This window comes from Cricetulus griseus, chromosome 3 (assembly GCF_003668045.3).
Source record: "Cricetulus griseus strain 17A/GY chromosome 3, alternate assembly CriGri-PICRH-1.0, whole genome shotgun sequence".
Classification (NCBI taxonomy): Eukaryota; Metazoa; Chordata; class Mammalia; order Rodentia; family Cricetidae; genus Cricetulus; species Cricetulus griseus.
Window position 1 is genome coordinate 185,884,273 of NC_048596.1, and position 26,158 is coordinate 185,910,430.

General features: G+C 44.7%; 1 protein-coding gene across 1 annotated transcript in view; it reads left to right on the forward strand.

Annotated features, from left to right (window-relative positions):
• The window catches only part of Pmfbp1 (polyamine modulated factor 1 binding protein 1), a 66,028-nt gene that overhangs the window by 38,144 nt on the left and 1,726 nt on the right, over positions 1–26,158 (forward strand). Inside the window, exons 6-18 of the mRNA XM_027406115.2 lie at positions 565–675; positions 4,092–4,218; positions 4,303–4,460; positions 6,094–6,334; positions 9,914–10,103; positions 10,235–10,388; positions 17,915–18,082; positions 18,305–18,442; positions 22,207–22,371; positions 22,888–23,055; positions 23,343–23,510; positions 24,429–24,532; positions 24,964–25,038. Of these exons, the coding sequence (XP_027261916.1) occupies positions 565–675; positions 4,092–4,218; positions 4,303–4,460; positions 6,094–6,334; positions 9,914–10,103; positions 10,235–10,388; positions 17,915–18,082; positions 18,305–18,442; positions 22,207–22,371; positions 22,888–23,055; positions 23,343–23,510; positions 24,429–24,532; positions 24,964–25,038 (1,967 nt within the window). The remainder of the gene's footprint in view (positions 1–564; positions 676–4,091; positions 4,219–4,302; positions 4,461–6,093; positions 6,335–9,913; positions 10,104–10,234; positions 10,389–17,914; positions 18,083–18,304; positions 18,443–22,206; positions 22,372–22,887; positions 23,056–23,342; positions 23,511–24,428; positions 24,533–24,963; positions 25,039–26,158) is intronic.

Genomic DNA, 26,158 nt, shown 5'->3' on the forward strand with positions numbered 1-26,158 from the left:
ACTCCTGAAATAGCATATAAATTTGTCCCTGCCTCTTGCTCATCTTTTTTGTGGCATGTGTGTCCCCATTGATTTGACTTCAATATTCTAAAGATTCATAGCACACACAAATTTCATGTTCTTTATTTTTTTTAAGGGCTCATACTTTCACACACTCCACACGCTGACTCTTGGCCAACAGTACATTAGGCACATGTCTCCATCGCAGCCTCCCAAAAGCCTGCTTCATAGAGCTGACCCCCATTAAGCAGCCAGTTCAAAAAGGTCCAAAATATAACCCTTCAGTGTGCCTTAGACAACCCTGACGTAAGATTTCAAACACACTTCCTTCTCCATCCTGACCTGTGGGAAGGGCACAGTGAGCTATCTAAGTATACCACCAATCTATGCTGCAGAGAGGAACGCCCTGCAAAAACAGTAACACAAGCATGTGCGTGCATGTGTGTGCATATGTGTGTGCGCGTGTGTGAGCGTGTGTGCACGTGTTCGTGTGTGTGTGTGTGTGTGTGTGTGTGTGTGTGTGTTATTCACCACTCATTCTGACTGACCTGTGTCCACTCGCAGGTTCTGGAGCGTGAGGAGGCTTTGATTAAACTACAAGCTGACTTCGCTTCTTATACAGCCACCCACAGGCATCCCCCTACCTCCTCAGAAGACTGCGAGGACATCAAAAAGGTGACATTCCTTGGCTGAGGAAGTTTGCTTCCGGATTTCCTTGATTATTTTTTATCTTGATACCATGGTTTGTAAGTGTTCTGTATTTGTGTGACCTTAGCCAGCCTTGCCGAAAGTATACTACTGTGCATAATGTACTCCAGCCCCAAAGACGGCGGCAGCAACATAGTACTCCTGGTGGCTTGATAGACTCAGAAAAACTCTACAAACTTCTAGGACCTGTCTAGAGTTGAAAGGAACAAGCATGGAGAAAATTATCAATACAAATTCATTAGTTTGTTTTGTTTTTTTTTTTTAATTCTGTAACTTTGAAGCAGTATCAGAACTTGACCTAGAGAAATGACTCAACAGTTAAGAGCACCCAGGCTCCAAAAGCCCTGAGTGTAGTTCCCAGCACCCATATCAGACGGCTCATAACCTGCAGTAATTTCCGCTGTAAGAATGCCTGCCACTTCCACCCTCCATGGACGCTGGCACTCACATGCACTTATCACACACAAACCACATGCATACACGTAAAATATTTTTAGAGTAGCATCATAAGTTAGTTCTAATAATAAATAAGCAGTTAAGCCATGTCAACACAGAGCAAGCTTTGGTGAGCTGGTAGTCAAAACATAGGCCCCATACATAGACGAGCTCTTAAGTCTATCATGCCAAACATGAGGTCCATAAAAAAGCCTTCTTGGATAACACACTGTGGAGAAGGTAATCAAGCCTGCCTAGGCCTGGGTGGAGATGAGGTATGCAGTGGGAACAGAGAAGGAGCTGAGAAAGGAAAAAACACACATAAGTTCCACAAAGGGACCTCTAGTAGGCAGGCTGACTTCAGGAATTTCCAGGTCCAGAAAGTCAGAGATGACTGTGGCATGGATACTGAACTTGGAAGATCATCCTTGGGATTATGAATGTCATCACTATTTGTTTAAATGGTGATGTTCACATCCTCGCCAATAACACCTTCTGTTGTGTGACAAGACTTTTCCTGTAGAGACACAATACATATCTACTCACCTAAGAGAGGCAACCAATGACAGGCCAAAGTACAGATACCACCAAAGTCCAACCTGGTGAACGAATGAGTTTTATTGGGGCTACTTACAGGAGTATTGGTGAGGGGTTACTTACAGGAGCAGAAACGACTCAAAGACAGCTGCATCATCAAAGCCCACCCTAAGCATGTGAGGTGTGACACCTCACAAAAGCTGGGAACATGGAACACACTACATAGCCTGCGGGCAGCTCAACAGTTTAGAGTGTCCTTTCCAAGGGACTCAGTTGATCTAAACATCTACATGGCTCAGCTGGTTTCTGCTTCTTTCAGGCAGCTGGTCTGGTCTCAGGGCTATTTTACAGCTTGGCCTGTCCAAGAGTGAGTGACTCTCAGCAGCCTTTTTTACTTACTCCAGCAGGAAGGGGCCTAGTGAATCTGGTCAGTTTCAGGGACTTCCTGAAGCCCTTTTGAGTTGTTTGCCTTCTGTCTTGAGCTTCTCTGCAGAATAAAATGTTTCAATCTCGAGGAAACAGCTACACAACATCATCTCATCAATGGCCACTTTTAAATGAGTCCAGCCTCTCCAATAAGTGTACACCTGTGTGTTATTTTGTTTCTCACTGTGCTCAAACACCTTAATGGAGAAAACGATTATTTTGGATCATTTTGAGGATACAGCCCATCAAGGCAGTGAAGTCATGGTGACAGGAACATGAGGTGGCTGGTCATATTGCATCCATAGTCAGGAAGCAGAGAGAGATGAATGTTGGTGTTCAGCTTGCTTTTCCTTTTCATTCACTCCCAGGACCCCAGCCCAACATTCACAGTGGGTCTTCCATCTTAATTGAACCCTTCTGAAAACACTCTCATAGACACACCTGAGGTGTGAAAATCTTGTCCTGTTCAGAATAAAACACCACACATCAGCTTCTCCCAGAAACCTCCCTCCCACAGTTGACACAGCCTGCTGTGAGCCTTTGAACCCTGCAGTGTCCACACAGGGTGACTGTCCTGCATTTCTCCAGCTGTCACCTCTGTCTTTATGCTGCAACTGTCCTTCCTGTTGACTTCAAAGTCACATAATAAATGCCTCAACACCCCGGATGCCAGGCAGTCCATTTCCGTCCCTCAGCCCCATGCCCTGCCTCCTTGACACTGGGAAAGCATTGAGTTCTGCAGAATGAAAGGATGTATATGAAGAAACTCTGAGCCCAGCACAGTGGAAGGAGCCAGGGCTTCTCATCTCCCACCACTCTCCCCTCACTTCTCCCATTCTGACCCCTCTGGCCTCCTCCTGGGCCTCAATCTAGTTCCTTGTCCATAGCCAGTGTCTCCGCATCAAAGCTTTGCCATAATATTTCAGCATGCCTTCCCTTCACCCTTCCACAGTAGGTGAGGCCAGCCAACTATCCTATTTGCAGCACCCACTCTGCCCAGCACACCCTGCATCTCTACTTCCATGCTCACTTTGCTCTGTAGTACCTTCCATATCCCTCATCAACTTTCCTTAGGTCACTATTATCACTGTCTCACTCTGCTAAAGACCAGCTTCCCTGGGCAAGGGTTTGTGTCTGTGTGCTGTGCACCACTGTTCCTAGTACCTCGGATGGTTTCTAGCTGTATGCTCATTTAGAGTTTGTTGCAGGGAGGACATTGTGTGGGATCATGATAAGTCTTCCATTTCCTTTAAAATTAATTCTTTTAAAACATCTGTCAGACTGAGACGTAATTGATAAAACACAAAATTTCACCCCTGGTTGCTAGTATGTTCACCTGGTTAGGCATCAATCACTATTGTCCAAGTCTAAAATATTTTCATCACCCCTGAGGATCTCATACCAGCAGCAGTCTTTCTCCATGCCCTCACCAGCTTCTGATAACCTCTTCTCTGCTGTCTGTCTCCAGGTGGTTGTACTATGGACATTTTGCCTTTAAGAAAGCAGCCTTCTGGCGGTTAAAGAGATGCTTAAGTCAGTAAAGTGCTTGCTATGAAAGCATAGGCCCCTGAGTTTGGACCCCCTGCCCCCTACCAGCACTCATGTGACTGAATATGGAATTACCTGTCTGATCCCAGAACTAGGAAAGCAGAGAAAGGCTGATCCTGGGAACCAGTCTAGCAAAGTGGGTGAGGTTAAGTGAGAGACCCTGCCTCAAAAAATTAAGGTGGAGAATGATTGAGGAAGACACTCAAATCAACCTCTGGCCTACACACACACACACACACACACACACACACACACACACACACACACGCAAATGCCTCTGTGCATATACTTACACATGCACAGTAAATAAATAGAAAGTGTAGGAAGGAGGGAGGGAGGGAGGGAGGGAGGGAGAGAGGGAGGCCGAAGGGAAGAAGGGAGGGAGGGAGGAAAGTTCCTTTGTGCTCTCATCCTGCTCTTCTTCCTTCCACACTCAGATCCTGAAGCACCTGCAGGAGCAGAAAGACAGCCAATGCCTGCACGTGGAGGAGTACCAGAACCTTGTGAAGGACCTGCGCATGGAGCTGGAAGCCGTGTCAGAGCAGAAGAAAAACATCATGAAGGGTAAACAGGACTGCGAGCCACAGCTGGGAAGCAGGAGGGCACCTGGCCTCTGACGGGTAAGCAGTGTTGTCTTACCCACACTAGACATGATGAAGCTGGAACTGGACCTACACAGGCTGCGGGAGGAAGCATCAGCATGCATTGAGAAGAAAGACAAGGAGATTGTCATCTTGCAGCACCGGCTGCAGGACCTGCAGCAGCAGTACACAGAGACACAGAAGCTGGCCCTAAAGAAGGAGAAGGTGAGCTGCCACTCTCTGGGTCTCTGGGTCTTTTTTGGAACAGCCAAGGGGACAAGGCCTGGGCAGGGCCTGGGCAGGAGCTTCTCTGCCTACTATGGCTGTTGTGGAAGTCTCATGGGCACACATGGGCCAAGGGCTCCTCAGGCCAGGCACCACTCACAGAACTTCTTTAGTATTTCTAACAAGGGAGAACTGAGTATGAAGCTTGGCAGAGTGGTGCGTGCCTGCAATTCCAGAATTTGGGAAGTTGAGGCAGGAAGATTACAAGTTCAAAGCTGGCCTAGGCTCCATAATGATTCTCTGTCTCAAAAACAAATCACACACACACACACACACACACACACACACACACACACACACACACAAATTCACAACTATCATTGGCATATATAAATCACAGAGTGTGAAATGTTAGTGGAGCCCTGCTGTAGCATATAAGGTCTATACTTGCAATTATAAATGTGTTCCTAGAAAAACCTAGAACCAGAGCCAAGAACAGGAAGATGGTGAAACCAGTGCAAGCCTTTATGGTCAGCACCATCCAAACCCTGTCCTCTCCTTAGTTAATTTCCAGTCATTAAAACCTCATTTTGCTGGGTGGTGGTGGCACACACCTTTAATCCCAGCACTCAGGAGGCAGAGGCAGGCAGATCTCTGTGAGTTCAAGACCAGCCTGGTCTATAGTGTGAGCTCTAGGACAGGCTCAAAAGCTACACAGAGAAACCCTGTCTCAAAAAAAAGTAAACAAAACAACAACAACAACAACAAAATACCTTCTCACTTTAAAATAAGGCTGAAACCCACCAGGCAAAATAGAAGCATCTAGAGAAGTGGAGCATAAAAGAGAAAAGATTCTGTAGACTCTGGCTTTGTCATCAGTGTGTTCATGCAGCACTCTTGAGTGCCTATGATATGCCAAACACTGTCCTACACACTAAGACACATGTCAACAAAACACACAGTGGCCCCATCCTCATGGAGCTCACATCGTAGAATAGGGGGATGGGTACGGGGGGGGGGGGGGCCCCGCGGGCTTGTAACATAGTTAACATGTGACTCCGACAGAGTGGTGGCAGAGTCTGAAGAAGTCCTGAAACAGCTTGGTAGCTGGGCTGAATTGGAGGGCCTCCCTGATCACATGACCCTTGGCAGAGATTTGAATTCAGTGAGAGAACCCTTAGATTGGTCCCATTGTGTAATGACTAACACTCAGAGTGAGCTGAAGGCAGGGGTTTTGAGGAAGAATGGTCCAGACGGAGGGCACAGCAAGCACAAAGACCCTCCAGATGAGATGCAGGAGGCTAGCTGAAGCTGACACAGGTAGGGGTTCCTGGATACCAGGACAGACTGGTAGCCTCGGTAGGACCAGATCATGAACCTCTTGAGAGATGGCTGTGAAGACTTGGGCCTTTTTCTAAGTAAGGCCAAAGCCAGAAAGAGGGTTTTGCACACAGGCAGCTCTGGATTGCACTCTGAAAGGGTCCCTCTGGCTACTGCAGTGAGACCAGCCTGAGGGATCCAAAAATGGTTGCAGAGTGGACAGGTAGAAGGTTCTTGGGATATCCCAGCAAGGCATGCCAGCTCAGTTGCGTTGCTTAGGCCTCTCCCAGTATCCCTTCTTTGACATCCACAGCTGCTCCAAGACAAGGATGAGAGGCTAAATGAGATAGAGAAGAAGCTGACACAGGTACAGAACACCCTCATGGAGAAAGAGCTGGAGACGGAGAAGCTACAGTGGGTGACAAAAGACCTCGAGGCACGTGTCCAGGAGGCAAAGCAGGACACATGCAAAGCGGATTATGAGATCCTGCGGGTCGAGGCCCAGAAACTAAAGGAAACTCTTGAGGAGACCAAAGAGCAGCTAAAGTTGTCAGGTGAGACCCAGGCTCTACACCCAGCCACATCCAAGGTCTTACTCCACACCCCATGACTTCATCTTGTATCTCCCAGCAGTTCCCTCAACTCTCCTGAACCTCCAAGCTCACATGCCCTCTGAAGCCCCTGCTAACAGACTCCTGGCCCCATCATTCCCTCAGCCACCTTAGACGAATGCTCCAGTCTCCAGACAGCAGAGAGGATGGGGCTGGGCATGGGCTTCCTGGCATCACACTATCACTCTGTGTTCTCCCCAAGCCTTCACCATACATTTTGTTTTTCCCTCCCTGGTTTTCGATCCCACTCCCCTCCTTTTTGCTTCCAAACATGTTCCGTGCTGGGATCTTGTCCTCGCCTCTCTGAGGAAACAGCTTTTTCAGCTCAGTAGTCTCTTCTTGCCTTGGGTTCAGAAGGGTTTCTTGGGGGATGATGACAATGTCTAACTTGGCTGATAGATATACAACTTTGTGAGCTCATTAAAACCCACTGCATTAGCCACTCCAAATCAGCACATTCAATGCTGGGTGAAAGGGCTATCAATATAGAAAGAAGATCCACGGCTTGGCTCCTCTCTCCTCAGCTCTGTCCTGACAACTGTAGCTACCAACCCCAGTCCTCAGCTTTGTAGACACTGGCTCTCAATCCAACACAGATCTCACAAGTGTTTCCTGATGCTGGAGTTTCTTTCCATCCTAGTCCCACAGCCAATTCACCCCAAATAAACGCACTATGCTATATTAATTATAAAACTGTTGGTTGATGGCTAGGGCTTCATACTGGCTAGCTTTCTCTTAATTACTATCCCATAACTACTAATCTATGTATTTCTTCATGGTCTTATCTTACCAGAGAATGCCTGGTGAGTCCTATCTTCCTGGTCTCTACACAGCATCTATCCACGGCCTCTCTCTGCCTTCCTCTCCCCAGCCTTCTCCTGGTCTCATAGCCCTGCCTATCTTCTGGCCTGGCTATTGACCAATCAGTGTTTTATTCATCAACCAACAAGAGAAACATATATACAGAAGGACTTCCCCCATCATCTCCTCTTTTCTGTCTAAATAAAAAGAAAGGTTTTAACTTTAACATAGTAAAAGTATATATAACAGAACAATTATCAAGCAAGAACTAAGTTAACAATATTTAGTCCATTAACACTTGGCAGAATTTAAAGAAAATATTCTATTATCTATCCTATCTTTATGAGTCTAAAGTTTTATATGTAACTTATTTTTATCATAACTAAGGAAAACCATAACCATAACTATCTGTCTTCAACTCCATCAAAGACCTCAGAAGGATAATATATAAACTCTAGAATTGACAGCAGAGACATCACCTGAAGTTCTGTAATGTTGGAGCATCCATCTTCAGCCCATAGGCCATAGTGTATCTGGCAGACTTCTCAGTGAAGTAAGAAAGTTTAAACTGTCCACCTGTATTGGCAATTTGTCAGTCATTTTTCTCTGCATCCTGCAGAATGTCTGGCAGACTCTTCCATGAAGCAGGAACCCTACAGGATTGTCCCCTCTTGTTTTGGTAAATTCAGCAGTCACTTTCCTGTGGGTCCTGCATGTCTAGTTTATACAGCATACAAACAGTCCAGGCAAGAGCAATTTCTTACCCAAATGGCTATTTCTGCCATGTTGAAGGCAAACTCCATAATGAGTTTCTTCCTCTCTGAAGTAATTGGTGTTGCCAGGAGCAGTTGTGTCTCACTGTCATGAAAAACCCTAAACCATTTTAAATTCCATATTCTATAGGTCTTTGAAAGGTTTGAAGGATATCTAACCATCTCAAATATATCTCCGTATATCTAGAAAACTTAACTAACATAACTATAAGTTTTGATTATTATAGGTGACTATATATAATCTTTATTTAATTATACATTATATTTTTAATGCTCTGTATAAACATAATACCTAAACAAGAGAAGAAATACACATATAACAAAATTGACCTTAAATTTGTATCAATAAACCAAAATCCATACCAAAGCAAAGTACTCATTTCTATATCATATTCCCTTTTTTTCATTTAAAAAGAAATTGGCTGTGATCATTAAACATTTATAACCAATCCCATTTAAACGAAAACAAACATTTATAAACAATATTTAGGAATTTGGGAATCATTCTCTCAAAACTGCTTCCTGCTCTTTGGGGGTGCTGTCAATACCATGGCATACTGAGAAAACTCAGCAACCTGGCCAAATCCTGGCTGTAGTAGTCTGCAAGGCTACTGGGCCTCGCTTCAGGGCCACTGCTTCAGGAGGTCTTGCTTGATCAAACCGTATTAGTCCCATTCCTTAATGAGCTTCCTCTTTCTGTAGCTTCCTTAGAGTCCTCTTGGTAGCTGTGCAGCTGTGCTCAGTCCTGCCTTGGAAAGACAGCATCCCTTCAGCAACCTGCTTCACCCTCTTGGCTTTTCTAAAAAGTAAACTCTTTGTGTGTGTGTGTGTGTGTGTGTGTGTGTGTGTGTGTGTGTGTGTGTGTGTGTAATCCTCAAGTCTCCTTTTTACAAAATGTATGGTCACTTCTTCAGTGATGCTATCTTTCTTCTGGTCTACCAGGACAGTTCAAGGAAGGGATGAGAGATGGTGTTTGAAGAACACCTATGGAGTGAGGAAGCACACTCCACCAAAATGATTCCCGATGACAGCAGGCAGGGGGGTGAAAGGCTATTGCTGGAAATCATCTCTAATTGAATGCACTCGTTTGTTTTTGTTTGTTTGAGATGGTCACACTATGTAGCTCGGGCTGGTCTGCAACTCACTATGTAGACCAGGTTGGTCCTGTGGAGCACTTCCTGTCTCTGCCTCCAAAATACACCACCATGTCCAACTTACATTGTGGTTTTCCTAATACGCTCTTTCCCTTATACGGGTCTCTGTTTACTGCTTCAAGTCTAAACATTCTCTTATACTGTCAATTCTTCTGAGCTCCCTCTGATCCACTTTTTTGTTCATCTGCAGCCTGCCATCCCTCCCATTTTCCATTCCCACTCAACTCACCTCCCATCTTCAGCCACATGCTCACTCCACATTCCCGTCACAGCGCATTTGTTCCAACAAGCCGTCCCCAAAACACACTCATCCTTCTTCTCAGGCTGAATCAACTTGTCTCCCTCCTCACAAGTTTACCCACAGCTTTCACTGCTGAGTTCATGGCAGTGTGAGTTTAACTCTCAGGCCAGGGTGTAGCACGGTGGCAGAACATGCACTTTGCATGTGCTTAGTTCCTGGCACCAAAAAATAAATCAATAAATACAATTTCAGTGTTCTCTATAAGGGGTGGCTAATCATAGTGCTCACCAGAATAAACTCCTTGAGGACCAGGATTTGTCCCCAATGACAGAATTAAATGGAAGGGAACAATTTCTACCAATTCATTTAAATATTAGTCAGGAAGGAATTCAAAGTTGAAGGGTAGTAGAAGACAATTTAGCAGATGGCATCAGAAGAGGCAAGGGCAGGTTGGGGACTAAAGAATGTCACAGGATAAAAGACTTAGTCTCCTGTAGTCTTGACTGAGGCCAGTGTGCTGCCTCTCACACGGAGGCCTCCTTGGCTTCCTCAGATCAGAATCTAGCCCATTGTAAGGAGGAAGCACATCAGGCTAGAAGCAACCTAGAGGAATCTCAGCGGAAGATCGAGAACTGCCTTTTCCAGGACAAGCAGAAGGAAGATACCATCAAGAATCTGGAGAAGCAGGTGAAGAAGCTGCAGATGGAGTCTGTGGCAGCTGAAGAGGAACTAGCAAGCAACAGGTACACAGATGGACCACAGGTTGGCAGCCGTGCAGAAATGGGACAGTGACATGGCAGGCCCTGGGGTGGGACTAGCTCCACAATCCATCAACACAGGCCCTAAAGCTCATCTTTTGGTCACCTTGCTGTAGGAAACAGATAGAGGACCTGACCTCAAGATTCAATGAGGGCCAGAGGAAGCTTGCAAATTCCGACAAGGAGAACATGCTTCTCCAAAAGACACTAGATGAGGATGAAAGAAGACTAAACAACTTGCTTGATAGTGCCAAATTTTCTGAGCAAAAGGTAAGAGAGCACGCAGACGGCCACCTCCACTATCTGTCCTGCATGAGGCTAAGCAAGTCAGTCTTTTTTTTTTCTTTTTTTTTTCTTTTCCCTTTTTTTTTTATTATTAATTCAAGTTAGGGAACAGGCCTATTTCACATGTAAGTCCCCTCTCCCTCTCCCTCTCCCTCCCCTCACTCCCAACCCCACCTCCAACCTACCCCCCACCCCATCCACCCACCACTCCCCAGGCAGGATAAGGCCCCCAACAGGGGCTCCACAAAGTCCACCAAATCTTCTTGTGCTGGGCCTGGGCCCCTCCCCATGTGTCCAGAGACAGAGCGCATCCCTTCATGTGGGATGGGCTCTCAAAGTCACACACACACACACCAGGGAAAAATGCCAGTCCACCTCCGGAGGCTCCCCGGAGTGCAGGGGCCTCCCCATTGGCATCCATGATCAGGGGGCTGGATCAGTCCTGCACTAGCCTCCCAGACAGCGTCTGGGGTCGATATGCTTTCCCTTTTTCAGGCCAACTGTTTCTGTGGGTTTCTCCAACCTGGTACAGACCCCTTCGATCTTCATTCCTCCCTCTCTTCAACTAGGTTCCAGATTTCAGCTCAGTGTATTTCTGTGGATGTCTGTCTCTGCTTCCATCAGCCACTGGATGAGGGCTCTAGGATAGCAGAGAGAGTAGTCATCAATCTCATTCTAGGGGAAGGGCTTCTAGGCTATCCTCTCCTCCACTGCCTGGACTGTCAGATCGTGTCATCCTTGTAGGTCTCTGGAGATCTCCCTAGTTCCAGATCTCTTCTCAGACCTATAGTGGCTCCCTCTGATATGGTATCTCTCATCCTGCTCTCTCTCCTCTATTCTTCCCCCTACTCAATATCTCTGCTCCTCCATTTCCTCTCCTCTACTCTTCTTCTTGTGCTCTTATTGTGGCAGCACCCTCTCCCCTACCCTCATGCTCTCAATTAGCTCGGGAGTTCATGCCACTTCCATTCCTGGGGTCCATTTATCCCTTAGAGTCATTCATGGTTTCTAGTTTCTTTGGTGAAGAGGATTATAGGCTGGTAATCCTTTGCTCTATGTCTAAAATTCATATATGAGTGAGTACATACCATGTTTGTCTTTTTGTGATTGGGTTACCTCACTCAGGATGGTTTCTTCTAGTTCCATCCATTTGCCTGTGAATTTCAAGATTCCATTGCTTTTTTCTGCTGAGTAGTACTCCATTGTATAAATGTACCACATTTTCTCTTTCCATTCTTCAGTTGAGGGGCATCTAGGTTGCTTCCAGGTTCTGGCTATTACAAACAATGCTGCTATGAACATGGTTGAACATATGTCCTTGTTGTATGAACAAGCACTATTTGGGTATATACCCAAGAGAGGAATGGCTAGATCTTGAGGTAGATTGATTCCCATTTTTCTGAGCAACCGTCATACTGATTTCCAGAATGGTCTTACAAGTTCACACTCCCACCAGCAATGGAGGAGTGTTCCTTCTTCTCCGCATCCTCTCCAGCATAGGTTGTCATTGGTATTTTTGATTTTAGCCATTCTGACAGGTGTGAGGTGGTATCTCAGAGTTGTTTTGAGTTGCATTTCTCTGATGGCCAAGGATTTTGAGCACTTTCTTAAGTGTCTTTCAGCCATTTCAGATTCCTCTGTTGAAAAATCTCTGTTTAGTTCTGCACCCCACTTTTTAATTTCATTGTTTGGTGTTTTGGTGGCTAGCTTCTTCAGCTCCTTGTATATTTTGGAAATCAGTCCTCTGTCAGATGCAGGGTTGGTGAAGATCTTTTCCCATTCTGTGGGTGGTCGTTTTGTCTGACTGACTTGTGTCCTTTGCCTTACAGAAGCTTCTCAGTTTCAGGAGGTCCCATTTATTGATTGCAGACCTCAGTGTCTGTGCTTCTGGAGTGATGTTCAGGAATCGGTCTCCTGTGCCAATTTGTTCAAGGGTAATTCCCACTTTCTCTTCTAGAAGATTCAGTGTGGCTGGATTTATGGAGAGATCTTTGATCCATTTGCACTTAAGTTTCGTGCATGGTGACAGGTATGGATCAATCTGCAATCTTCTGCATGTCCGAATCCAATTGTGCCAGCACCATTTGTTGAAGATGCTATCTTTTTTCCATTGTATAGATTTAGCACCTTTGTCAAAAATAAGGTGTTCGTAGGTGCATGGGTTAATATCTGGGTCTTCAATTCAATTCCATTGGTTTATCTGTCTATTCTTGTGCCAATACCAAGCTGTTTTCAGAACTATGGCACTATAGTAGAGCTTGAAGTCAGGGATGGTGATGCCTCCAGATCTCTTATTGTAAAGAGTTGTTTTGGCTATCCTGGGTTTTTTATTTTTCCATATAAAGTTGAGTATTGTTCTTTCAATGTCTGTGAAAAACTGTGTTGGGATTTTGATGGGGATTGCGTTGAATCTGTAGATTGCTTTTGGTAGGATTGCCATTTTTACTATGTTAATTCTACCTATCCAAGAGCATGGGAGATCTTTCCATTTTCTGGTATCTTCTTTAATTTCTTTCTTTAAAGTCTCAAAGTTCTTATTGTACAGGTCTTTCACTTTTTTGGTTAGTGTTACCCCCAGATATTTTATGTTGCTTGTGGATATTGTGAAAGGTGATGTTTCCATGATTTCTTTCTCATTGAGTTTATCATCTGTATACAGTAGGGCTACAGATTTTTTTTAGTTAATTCTGTATCCTGCTACCTTTCTGAAAGTGTTTATCAGCTGTCGGAGTTTCCTGGTAGAGTTTTTCGGGTCACTTATGTAGACTATCATGTCATCTGCAAATAGTGAAAGTTTGACTTCATCCTTTCCAATTTGTATCCCTTTGATCCCCTGTTCTTGTCTTATTGCTCTAGCTAGAACTTCAAGTACAATATTGAAGAGGTATGGAGAGAGTGGACAGCCTTGTCTTGTTCCTGATTTTAGAGGAAACGCTTCGAGTTTCTCTCCATTTAGTTTGATGTTGGCTATTGGTTTGTTGTATATTGCGTTTATCATGTTTAGATATGTTCCTGTTATTCCTGTTCTCTCCAAGATCTTTTATCATGAAGGGATGTTAGATTTTGTCAGAGGCTTTTTCAGCATCTAGTGAGATGATCATGTGGTTTTTCTTTTTCAGTTTGTTTATATGGTGGATTACGTTGATGGTTTTTCGTATGTTGAACCATCCTTGCATCCTTGGGATGAACCCTACTTGATTGTGGTGGATGATTTTTCTGATATGTTCTTGGATTTGATTTGCCAATATTTTATTGAGTATTTTAGCATCGATGTTCATGAGGGATATCGGTCTGTAGTTCTCTTTCTTAGTCTTATCTTTGTGTGGCTTGGGTATCAAAGTGATTGTAGCCTCGTAGAAAGAGTTTGGCAATATCCCATCTGCTTCTATTGTGCGGAACAGTTTGAGGAGTACTGGTATCAGCTCTTGTTTGAATTTCTGGTAGAATTCTGCAGTGAAGCCATCTGGCCCTGGGCTTTTTTTGGTTGGGAGGCTTTTGATGACTGCTTCTATTTCATTAGGGGTTATGGGTCGATTTAAACTGTTTATCTGATCTTGGTTTAATTTTGGTAAGTGATATTTATCCAGAAAACTGTCCATTTCCATTAGATTTTCGAATTTTGTGGAGTACAGGTTTTCAAAGTATGACCTGAAGATTCTCTGGATTTCCACAGTGTCCATTGTTATATCCCCCTTTTCGTTTCTGATTTTGTTAATTAGCATGCTCTCTCTCTCTGCCTTTTGGTTAGTTTGGCTAGAGGTTTGTCTATCTTGTTGATCTTCTCAAAGAACCAACTCTTTGTTTCATTGATTCTTTGTAATGTTTTCCTAGTTTCTACTTTATTGATTTCAGCTCTCAGGTTGATTATTTCCTGGCGTCTACTCCTCCTTGGTGAGTTTGCTTCTTTTTTGCTCTAGTGCTTTCAGTTGTTCTGTCAATTCTCTAATGTGACTTTTCTCCAGTTTCTTCATGTGGGCACTTAGTGCTATGAACTTGCCTCTTAGCACTGCTTTCAGAGTGTCCCATAAGTTTGGGTATGTTGTGTCTGCATTCTCATTAGATTCTAGGAAGTCTTTAATTTGTTTTTTTTTATTTCTTCCTCAACCCAGGAATGGTGCAATTGGGTGTTATTCATTTTCCAAGAGTTTGCAGGTTTTCTGCCATTTGTATTGTTGCTGAATTCTAGCTTTAATGCATGGTGGTCTGATAAGATACAGGGGGTTATTTCAATTCTTTTGTAACTATGGAGGTTTGCTTTGTTGCCTACTATGTGGTCAATTTTAGAGAAGGTGCCATGTGGTGCTGAGAAGAAGGTATATTCTTTTGAGTTTGGATGGAATGCTCTATAGATATCCGTTAACCCCAGTTGGGTCATAACTTCTTTCAGATCCTTTGTTTCTTTGTTAAGTTTCTGTCTGGTGGTCCTGTCTAGTGGCGTAAAGGGGGTGTTGAAGTCTCCTACTATAAGTGTGTGTGGTTTTATGTGTGGTTTGAGCTTTAGTAATGTTTCTTTCACAAATGTGGGTGCCTTCGTATTTGGGGCATAGATGTTCAGGATTGAGATTTCATCTTGATGGACTTTTCCTGTGATGAGTATGAAATGCCCTTCTTCATCTCTTTTGATTGATTTTAGTTTAAAGTCCAATTTGTTAGATATTAGGATTGCTACACCAGCTTGTTTCTTGAGCCCATTTGATTGGAAAATCTTTTCCCATCCTTTTACTCTGAGGTATCGCCTGTCTTTGAAGTTGAGGTGTGTTTCTTGTAAACAGCAGAAGGATGGATTCTGTCTTCGTATCCATTCTGTTAGCCTATATCTTTTTATGGGTAAGTTAAGACCATTGACATTTAGGGATATTAATGTCCATTGTTCGTTGGTTCTTGTTTGTTTTGGATTTATTGTTGGTGGTGTCATTGTGTGTGGATTTCACCCTCCTGCTGCTTTTTGTGTTTGGTAAAATTATATTATCTATTGCCTGTGTTTTTGTGCATGTAGTTATGTTCGTTGGGTTGGAGTTTTCCTTCCAGAACCTTCTGTAGTGCTGGATTTGTGGATATGTATTGTTTAAATCTGTTTTTGTCATGGAATATCTTGTTTTCTCCATCTATAGTGATTGAAAGTTTTGCTGGGTACAGTAGTCTGGGTTGACATCCATGCTCCCTTAGTGCTTGTAGGGTATCTATCCAAGACCTTCTGGCTTTCAGAGTTTCCATCGAGAAGTCGGGTGTGATTCTAATTGGTTTGCCTTTATATGTTAGTTGACCTTTTTCCTTTGCTGCTCTTAATATTTTCTCTTTATTCTGTAGATTTGGAGTTTTGATTATTATGTGTCGGGAGGACTTCTTTTTGTGGTCCAGTCTGTTTGGCGTCCTGTAAGCTTCTTGTACTTTCATAGGCATATCCTTCTGTAGGTTGGGGAAGTTTTCTTCTATGATTTTGTTGAGTATGTTTTCTGTACCTTTGAGCAGTGTTTCTTCACCTTCTTCTACACCTATTATTCTTAGGTTTGGTCTTTTCATGGTGTCCCATATTTTCTGGATATTTTGTGTTAGGGATTTGTTGGACTTGAGGTTTTCTTTGGTTAATGAATGTATATCCTCTAGTGAGTCCTCAATAGCTGAGATTCTCTCTTCTGTCTCTTGGATTCTATTAGTTATACTCATGTCTTTAGTTCCTGGTTGTTTATCCAGTCTTTCCATTTCCAGCATCGCCTCATTCTGTGTTTTCTTTATTGTATCTAATTCAGCTTTCATACTTTGAACTGTTTCAAGAGCTTCCTTCACTTGTTTGGTTGTTTTAACTTGGGTTTCTTTAGATTCTTTAAGAGATTTGTTTATTTCTTGAATTTTTTGGTTTGTCTTTTCCTCCATTTTGTGTAATTTTTTGCTTGCTTTTTCTTCTATTTCTTTAAGGGATTTTCTTGTTTCCTCTTTGAAGGTCTCTATCATCTTGCTGAGATAATTTTTGAGGTCCATCTCTTCTTCATGCACTGTGTTGGGCTTTTCAGATCTTGCTGGAGTGGAGTCCCTAGATTCTGGTGGTGTCATATTGGTCTTTCTGTTGTTGAGTGAGTTCTTATTCTGTCTTCTTCCCATATCTTTTTCCAGTGAGTGCAGGTGGGGGTCTCTCTATCTCCTCTTGTTACACAGTAGTGTGTGTGGGCCAGGAATTCAATGTCCGAAGCTCTGGATGGTCTTGCCTCTCCTGGTAGTCTCCTCACTCTGAAGGAGTTAGGCCTCCATAGGGATCGGGTGTGTGGGGGTGGGACAGGAAGTAAGAGTGGGGTGTTTCCAGGCTCTGGAGGTTCCTCACTGCCTGGGCAGGTCTACCCCAAGCAGGAGCAGGCCCGGGGAGATTGGGGTGGATGGGGCTTTGAAGGGAGTTGGTTAAGAGCGGTGGATCACTCACCTCGTTGCGGATCAGTCGGCAGGAAGGGAAGGAAGAGTGGCCTGTACCCAGATTCAGGGAGTTCCTCCTTGCCTGGGCATGTCTATTTCAAGCAGGGACAAGCCTGGGAGATCTGGGTGAATGGCGCTTTGGACAGGAGTTGGGTAAAAGCAGGGGGTCACTCACCTAGTTGCTGATGGGTCGGCGGAAAGGTGCAAGTCAGTCTTTATTAAGTCCCAGAACTTGTGTTAGACTGTTACCCCAGCCACTCCTGACCAGTTCCCATGACTGGTCATATGCATTTTCAAGGATTAAGCTTAAAAGTAACCAGAGGACAGTGTAGGTTGTTGTAATAGTAGTTGCTTTTCTATTGCTGTGATAAAACATCATGACCAAGGAAACTTAGAGAAGAAAGAGTTTACTTGGGCTTATGTTGCAGAGGGTTAGAGTCCATCATGGGGTTGGGGACAGGAATTTGGTAGGCACACTGGCTAGAGAAGGATGCTGTGAGTCATATCTTGAACCATGAGCACAAAGCAGGAATAGGACAAGACCTTAAATTCTCAAAGCCCAGTCACTAGTGACATACTCCCCTCAGCAAGACCACATTTCCTGTCACCCACACCACTCCAAACAGTGCTAACAACTGAGGACCAAGTGTTCAAATGCAGGAACCTGTGAGGGACATTTTCATTCAAACCAGGGTTGGCCGATTCCTGTTTGCTTGCAGTCAATGCTTGCCCACTGACCTATGTCCTGGGCCTCTGCTGCTCTTCTGATGAGAATTGGAGGGCTGTCCTTGTCCATTACTTGACAGCCTTTGACCTCCCACATATTCTTTTGTGCTTGTCTAAGATTCACTTTATTAAAAGAGGTTTTTATGTGAAGAGTTGGCCTAATGGACAAGAAGGTCCACATTATAGGAACTGGGCCCATAAATAAATCGGTTTAGTTAAACAAAGAAAGATGTTACAGAGAGAGTATCAAGGCAAACCTCCTCACCCCTCCCTGTGTAGAACTGTCTGGATTTCTTTTCCAAAGTATAATAGTCTAAGATTATCTTGCAACCTGACCTTTGTTTTTGTTTTATTTGTTTGTTTGTTTGTTTTTGTTTTTTCCTCAGCAAAGGGAACTAACAAACACCAAAAACAAGCTGGAAGAGGAGTTTCAGGAGATAAAAGGGATGCTGTTGGAGAAACGGGAACAACTGAAAAAGAGCAAGGAACAGGAAAGGGCCCTGGAGGCAGAAATTGAGGCTTTGCGACACGAAGCAAAAAAGAAAGAAAAGATGGTGAGAGGGCTGGACCTGGAGAGAGCAGACTGTGAATCCAGAGCCTAAAGGGTGACAGACAGGCAGCCTGGGGGCTCAGAAGGGGATGGAGAGAAGGAGAGGGGAAGACACCTGAGGAACCACAGGACAGAGGAGGAGGTAAGGGGCAGGAAGGAGAGGAGTCTCAGGCTGACCATGCTCTCTGGTGGTGGGGGTGGGCTTTACTATTTAATGGGAGAGCAGGCAAAAGAGCATTTGAGGAAGCTGGAAGACGAGAAGGAGAATCTCCAGACAGAACTGAATGTCTGTACTTCACACCTGGAATCCTCCATCAACAAATACAACACCTCCCAGAAAACCATCCAAGAGCTCAATGTAGAGGTGAGTAGACACCCCAAAGAGCAGACCCCAACTTTTAATAGCAGGCTTGGCTGCCTATACATGCTTGAGGCCCCGCAGCTCCTCTCTGTCTTTTAATGGGGGGGAGGGTAGTGGCTACAAACCCTGGTGTCTGAGGGTACAGTTTTTTCTTCCTTAAATAACAGGTTTCATTTTGTGCTTGGGGAGCCCCCACCCCAAACTACCTGGAATTTTCTGCCAAGTCTTTCAGAGTTACCAATTAGACAAAGTACTGAGTGAATTAGTTTTTTGGAGCCACTTGAGAGAGAATATTCTCCAAACTAATTGCAAGGCACACAAGGTGCTGGGGGAGGGTCATTTCATCCCAGCTCATGGTTCATTATGCAGATGAAAGTCAAGGGGCTGTGACATGCTCTAGGAAATGTGCTTGAATTCAGCCATTCTCTTTACATATCTTTCCTCTGCTTGACTCTTAACAAAGTATACATCACTGTGATCCCCCATATACAAAGGAAAGAAAGGCTGAATCCCAGGGCCACTAATTAGCAAGCAACAGGACAAACAGTGTTTGAACTTGGATCATCCAACTCTAATGCCTGTCCTTTTTCTCCGTCATGCACAGTGATGCTTTCCCCGGCGGAATACATTATACCTTTCTGGACAAGAAAAAAACATATAGTAGGCAGGTCTCTTGAGCCACAAAAGAAAACCCAGGCATCCCTTAATCTTTCATAATACAAAAAGATCTGAAATCGTAGGACTATTCAAAGCTTAAGATGAGCACTTCCCAACAGCACCTTGTGCCTGGCTGTGTCTAAGCTGAGAGTAATGTGACCACTAGCCACATCTTGCCACTGAGAACTGAGGAACCTGCTTTGTCCTTTTAATTAATATGAACTCATTTTAAGTTCAAACAGCACAGGTCTTGGGTACTGGCATTCTTGGAGTGTTGTCCTCTGGCAGATCTTGAGTTCTCAGCCATTCAGCTCCCTGAGAACTCTCCTTCCATTGAAGGAATGCTACTAAAATGTTCTGTATGAGCCTGATGTCAAAAGTTAGCCCTGTGGATTTAGAAGTAAGAGCACCAATACCATAATTCTTTCCTCAAAAAGTAAGAGGATTTGCATTTTGATGTGTAAGGATATTCAACTTTTTAATGTAGATCCACTGAATCAGTTGAAATAGCTATTAGAAAAAAGCTGAGGTTCACTTTCTAAACATGTACTTCCTCTAATCAGTAGTCCAGATTTCATTTTCAATTTTGCTGTTTGAAAATAAGGAAACACATATTCAGAACTTTTTATCTGATTATATCATGTTCCCATAGTATTTTATTTTGTTTAATATGAATATAAAACCTCATTCATTTCTATATATTAATTCTCTGTTTGAACATCTTGGTAAGCCTATTTATAAGTTGTAATAGTCTCTCAGCTTATTTTCACAAGATGTGTGATATTGTGTGTGTGTGTGTGTGTGTGTGTGTGTGTGTAGTGTAGTGTAGTGTAGTGTAGTGTAGTGTTAGGGATCAAACCCCAGGCCTTTTACATGCTTGGATCATGAACTTTTCTATTTTGAAACAGGGTCCCACTGTGTAGCGCAGGCTGTCCTCAAACTCATGATCCTCCCCTCAACTTCCTGCATGCTGGGATTACAGGCATGCACCACATCATCCAGTTTATGGATTCCTTTTAGTAGATAATTAAATCATTTGCAAACAACATGTAAATATTTCTTTGTAATATTTATCTTGTTTTATTTTTCTTGCCTTGTCCCACTGCACAGTATGTTAGGCGGACAGAGGAGTAGTAGGCATCTCCTTCTTTACTCTTAATGTAATGCATCTGTATCAATACAGTGTGCCCTATGAGATTCTTGCTACATTTATCTCAAGCTCTTCAGCTTCTCATTTACTAAGAGGTTTGTCAGTATAGGGTTTTGAATTCCAACAGGTGCCTAGTTTGCTTCTTTGTTTTCTGTTATGATAACAATGCCATCTTTCTCCTTAACTCAGTACTATGGTAAAAGTAACCATAATTTTGGCTCATGTTTGTGTTTCTAGTTTGAGTCCCGTTTGTGTATCATGTATCTCTCTTTTAAAATAATCTAGGAAGTGAAATAAGGCCAGTGCAACTGGAATGTATTGATAAAGACATTGGTATATAAGACTGGAAAGGTAAGTATCACGGCCTCTGTTAAAATCTGAGTTGTATTTTAAGAACCATGAGAAGCTATTGATAGAGTTTCCTCAGAGACCAGACACATGGAACTCTGACTAATGTGTGGACGTGGGCTGGGGAAGTGGGGAAGTGCAGATGTGGGGGACCAGCTGGGAGGGTTGCAGATTAGGGTGCTGCTGGGGAAGGGTGGCTGGTGTTCTGACTGTGAGACAGGCAAAGAAGCAAGGACAGCTTAGTGGCTACACACTCTGAAGGGTTCCTTCTGCTTCCAGACATAGGAACAGATCTCTGTCCCAGACTTAAAGTCTGCAAGGAGGTGACTCATCTCATTCAATTCCCACCCATATGGTGACATACATTACAGAGTCTTTTCACATGCATCAACTCATTTGGACATCGCAAACACTGTATGAAACAGTTAAAAGATTCCCTGTCTGTGAAGACAGAGCTGAGGCCTGAGAAATGAGTGACAGAACCTGGACCTCAACCCAGATTTGTGATTCCACATCTCAGCCGCCTTTACCCACCCCAGTATGCTCACTGCCAAGTTTAATGTGCACAGTTGTTTTAAATACACTACTGTGAGAGCTGTGTTTGGTAGACCCCCTTGACCCATAAAATATTTGAATCTTCAAATAAACAATGTAACTACGTTCAAACAAAAACTTAACGTTTGCTATATGACTGTTGTGTGGCTATTGTGTGTTATGCTCCAAGGAGGAAGAGATGACTAAAGCACATACAGGGCTGGGTAACTGAAATGCTGGATCATATCTATTAGCCTGGTGTTGGGTTCTACTGTGTGTGCAGTTGCACACGTGTATTCATGAACATGAGTATGCGTGCATGAGAAGACCAAATGACAACTTTCAGGTGTAGTTCCTCAGGTATTATCTGTCTTTATTTCTCTTTTTGAGACAGGGTCTCCCAGTGGCTTAGAAATCACCAAATAGGCTAGTCTGCTTTGAGTCCCAGAGCTCCACATTCTCTACCTCCCCAGCACTGGGATTAATTATAGGAGCATACTACCATACCCAGCATATGTTTGTTTTAATTCTATGTGTATGTATGGTATGCCTGCCTGTATGTCTGTGTACCACAAGCATGCAATGCCCGTGGAGGCCAGAAGAGGGTATCAGATCCCCCTGGACTGGGGGTTGTAGCGACCATGTAAGTAATGGGAATTGAACCTAGGTGTCCCAACAGAGCAGCCAACGCTCTTACCACTGAGCCATCTCTCCATCCCCAAGACTCGTCGTTTTTAAATAGGTTCTAGGAATCTAAAGTCCTCACAAGCACTGTGTGGACTGGGCTGTTTCCCTGGCCCAGACTGACATCTCTATATCTGGGAAATATATTCTGTGTGGTTAGCATGTGCCAGGGCTTCTGCTATTGAAGATATGGTAGCCAGGAAGGAAAATATGGCTGGAGTGATACAGAGACACTCAGAAAGAACTCTGACTTTCCTAACAGTGAGATGAAGATGTGATCATGAACACAGATATTCAGCCATTTATGGCAGAAAGCCCAACTCTTGTCTACCTCCTACAGCCATACATCTGTGGTCAGAAACAGCCTCGGCAGTGAAGTTCTTGTTCCCCGCAGATAGCCCGCCAGAAAGATTCCATCATGATTCTGCAGACGCAGCTGGACTCAGCCATTCAGAAGGAAAAGAACTGCCTCCAGACCATGGTCAGTAAAGAAGTCTATGAAGATGTCTTGCGGAAGTCGGGCATCTGCCAAGATGATCTGACGAAAGCCTTGGAGAAGGTGAGACCACACCTACTCTTCACCAAGAAAGTATTCAAAGAAATTCAAGGATTAGGAGTGGGCAGAAGCCAATTCCTTGTAAGACTGACAATTCGCTTCTCAAGCCTTGCTGTGACAGACGGGTGTCTGCCCAATGAAGGCCTACATCCTCTTAACTTTATATGCTGTTGTCCTTGTCTTTGTTGTGGGATGGCAGAGATGGCAATTCTTAACAAATCTTCCCACTCATGGGTGATTTGGAGACAGGGTTTATCCCAAAGTCAGATTATCAGAGAAATTCTTGCATCATCTTTGAAAATCAGTGTATAGGAGTAGAAAGAAAGAAAATGGAAGAAGGGATGAAAAACTGGGGAGGGAGGTGCAGAATGCTAATCACTGTCCCTGTCCACCTTCCGGAACACCAGCACCACCATGGGCAGAGGACAGGGAGGGTCCGGAACTTTGTGCACTAAAGACTTAGCAGAGAAGGCCAAGGGACCCTGTGGCCACTCTAATACACTCTCTCTTTTCCGGAAGATCACTCATGCAACCTCCGAGACAAAGATCCTGCAGCGCAGCTTGCAACAGACCCAAGAGAGGAAAGCTCAGCTGGAAGATGAAATCATGGCTTATGAGGAAAGGATGAAAAAGCTCAATGTGGAATTAAAAAAACTACAGTGCTTCCACAAGCAGAGTGAGCAAGAGGTGAGAGTCTGGGGGTGTGGGCTGCCTTTCTGTTAGAGGTCTACAAAGTCACCTTTTACATGCAGAATTATTTAGCACTCAGCCATAGCCTTTGGCTGCTGAGTTCACTCCACCTTCTCTGCTTCTGGAATGGCAGGCAGGCAGGAAGGTCAGAGCAGGGGTGCCCTCTGCTGGTCACTGGAAATAAAAGGCACACACTCTAAGCTAAGCTTCCAGTGCAGACAGGGCACCCTCCACCTTGCCTGGTCCCGCCCCTGCCCACCCCCTCACTTTGCACTCCTGAGCAGGTGAGCACCTTTGACAAGAAACTGGAAGAGATGAGCAGCCAGGTGCTGCAATGGCAGAAGCAGCACCAGTGTGATCTCAAGATGCTGGCAGCTAAAGAGACACAGCTACGGGAATTCCAGGAGGAAATGACTACCCTTAAAGAGAACCTCCTTGCAGATGAGAAGGAGGTGGGCACTGTCTGGATTCTGTCACTTGCTCTCTACCCTTGACTGGGAAGTTGATGTATATGCTAGGAACAAAACACACATACACACACACCACACACACACACACCATACACACACCCATACACACACCCATACACACACCCACACCACATACACCACACACACACACCCACACCACACACACACACACACACCACATACACCACACACACACACCACATACACACCACACACACCACACCACATCACACACACACACACACACACACACACACACACACACTCGCACACTCACATGCTCACGCACTACTCTGCTGGAAACAGAATCTGGACACTTCCGGCCACCCCTCAACTCACCTATTTTCCTGTGACCTTGTTGATAGATATTGACCAAGACTCAGCAGGACTCAGGTACATCAGCTGCCACTCATAACCCCTAGTTCTCCCTCTTCTGGGCACATCCTACCAGGTTTTGCCATTCAATTGGCTAAGTGGCCTTTGAGATATGCCTCCACCTCCAACAACCCAAGCAATGCCATTCATGGCATAGAGTCTTGGGACACCCTGAGGTGGCCACAGGACCCTTTTTAAATTAAAATGAAGCACCTCTTTTTCCTGATTCTTCCATTTGCAGTGACATCAACTCCGAATCCTGTTTTAGAACAAGTCACTTCACTGCCAATTAGTCTGAGAACCATTACTGTAAGCATACAGGTCTACCATGTCTTTGATGAATGATGCCTCCCCAGGCATGTCACTGCTATGTGGAATAAAGGTCCTGCATATGGCAACTCTGCCTCAGGCCGGGCAACAGAGTTGACTTTTTTTTTCTCAGAAAGAAGAATCCAGATTTGGGGGAGGGAGGAGGCAGTCAGTGTTCCCATCCCTTATAGTCTCATTTTCTTCTTGTGTGCAAAGCCATGCTCCGTGTCCCAAAGGGGAACAGCCAAAGAAACCTGTAGGCTCCACCGGGAGAATGATCAGATTATGTGCAACATGGAACAATGGGCAAAGGAGCAGAAGTAAGTATTCCAGACAAAAGTAGGGCGGGTCCCAAGGCCAGGTTGAACCGAGAACCACAGTGACCAATCACTTATGCCTGCCGGAGAACTCACCCACACGCGAGGGTTGGGAATCAGAGGGGTCTCAACCCCTCCAGGCAGGTTTGCAGGTTTGCAAAGCCTGCAACACAGGGACAGGGTAGCATCAGATGCAAGGCACACTTCTTTGAGCTACAAGCTTCCTCTTCCCAAGTTGGGATCCAGTCTCGTGTGGGCCCCTTGAACCCATTCCTTTGAAAATGTATGCAGTCATTGGAGTGTGGGTCTTCAGCTGTCAAGGACTCACAAGACTCTCGCTCAGGGATGAAGTGATGGGGGAAGGACCAGTGCCCATTGCTCAACTTCTCACCATCTAGGGAAGAGCCACTGTTCCCTTGTGTGCTTTATTACAGGATTGCCAATGAGAAACTGGGAAGCAAGCTGCGAGAACAGATCAAATACATCGCCAAGCTGACTGGGGAAAAGGAGTAAGTTGTCCTCTCTGCACTGTTACCTCTTGGGATCACCCCTGGCTGATTTACATTCTGTATGGGGACTAGCCCCCAAGGAAAAAGAGAAAGATCTAAAGGACCCTGAGACCTGCAATAGTTCCTATGAAACACCAGTATGACTGCGCTGGCCCTTAATTCTCTCCCGCAACAGCAAATCAATGAGGGGGTTAACCTCCCACCTCCTTCCCCGACTCACCACCGCCTGTGATTTTCAGGGGCCAGGATCATTGAGAAAGGAGCGGGCAGTGGCAGGCAGGCTGTGGGTAGGGACTGAGTGGCTGTAGCACAGGTCCATGAATGAAGGAGCTCTCTTGTGGAACAGCTCAAGGTGTGGAGTTCAAGTTAAAGGTTCCTCTGCTTCACCTGGTCCCCAGGAATCTGGAGCTCCTGTACTGTTCCTGTACTGTTCCACTCTCCCTTGTGATCTGCTTTAGCACCTGACCAAAGGTCCATCCACCAAGAGTGAAGCACTGGATTGCAGGAAGTTAGACAACAGAGGTGAAGAAACGACTGTCTAAACAGAGAATCTTTTAGACAGGTAGTGCTAGGATAGTGCTTCCCAGGCTTTTTCCAGGGACACAGAAACTACCATGTTTGGCATTCTAGGGGGGTCTTGTGACGATGTTGGCCAAGCAGCAGTTCCCTCAAACTCTGCTGTGAAGACTGAGGGTGTTGGTGTCTGCACACCTGGCATCCATTTGTGGCTCCCAAGAGCATGCTCTGTCCTGGGCTTTGACCTTAAGTTGGAGGGGAGGACAGAACTGTGACATGGAGCATAAGAAACCAAGAACAGGGGTAGGCTGGGCTGTGTGGAATGGAGAAGACAGCAGATACACTGATATAAGAGAGGGACATAGTGCTCGGGACTGGAGGACATACCAGACCTGGCCTCCAGCTCAGGAGCACCTGGACTGGGGACTACAGGAGAGTGGGTAAAGCATGGAACCAGCAAAGAGGCTGAGGGTCCAATCCCATCACACGATTGCTTCTAAAAAGGATCATGACATTTTCTAGTGAAAAAAACATTTTATGAAAATATTTAACTAAAATAACAATTGTCATAATCTCAAAAGTCTCATACCCAGTGGTACTGTTC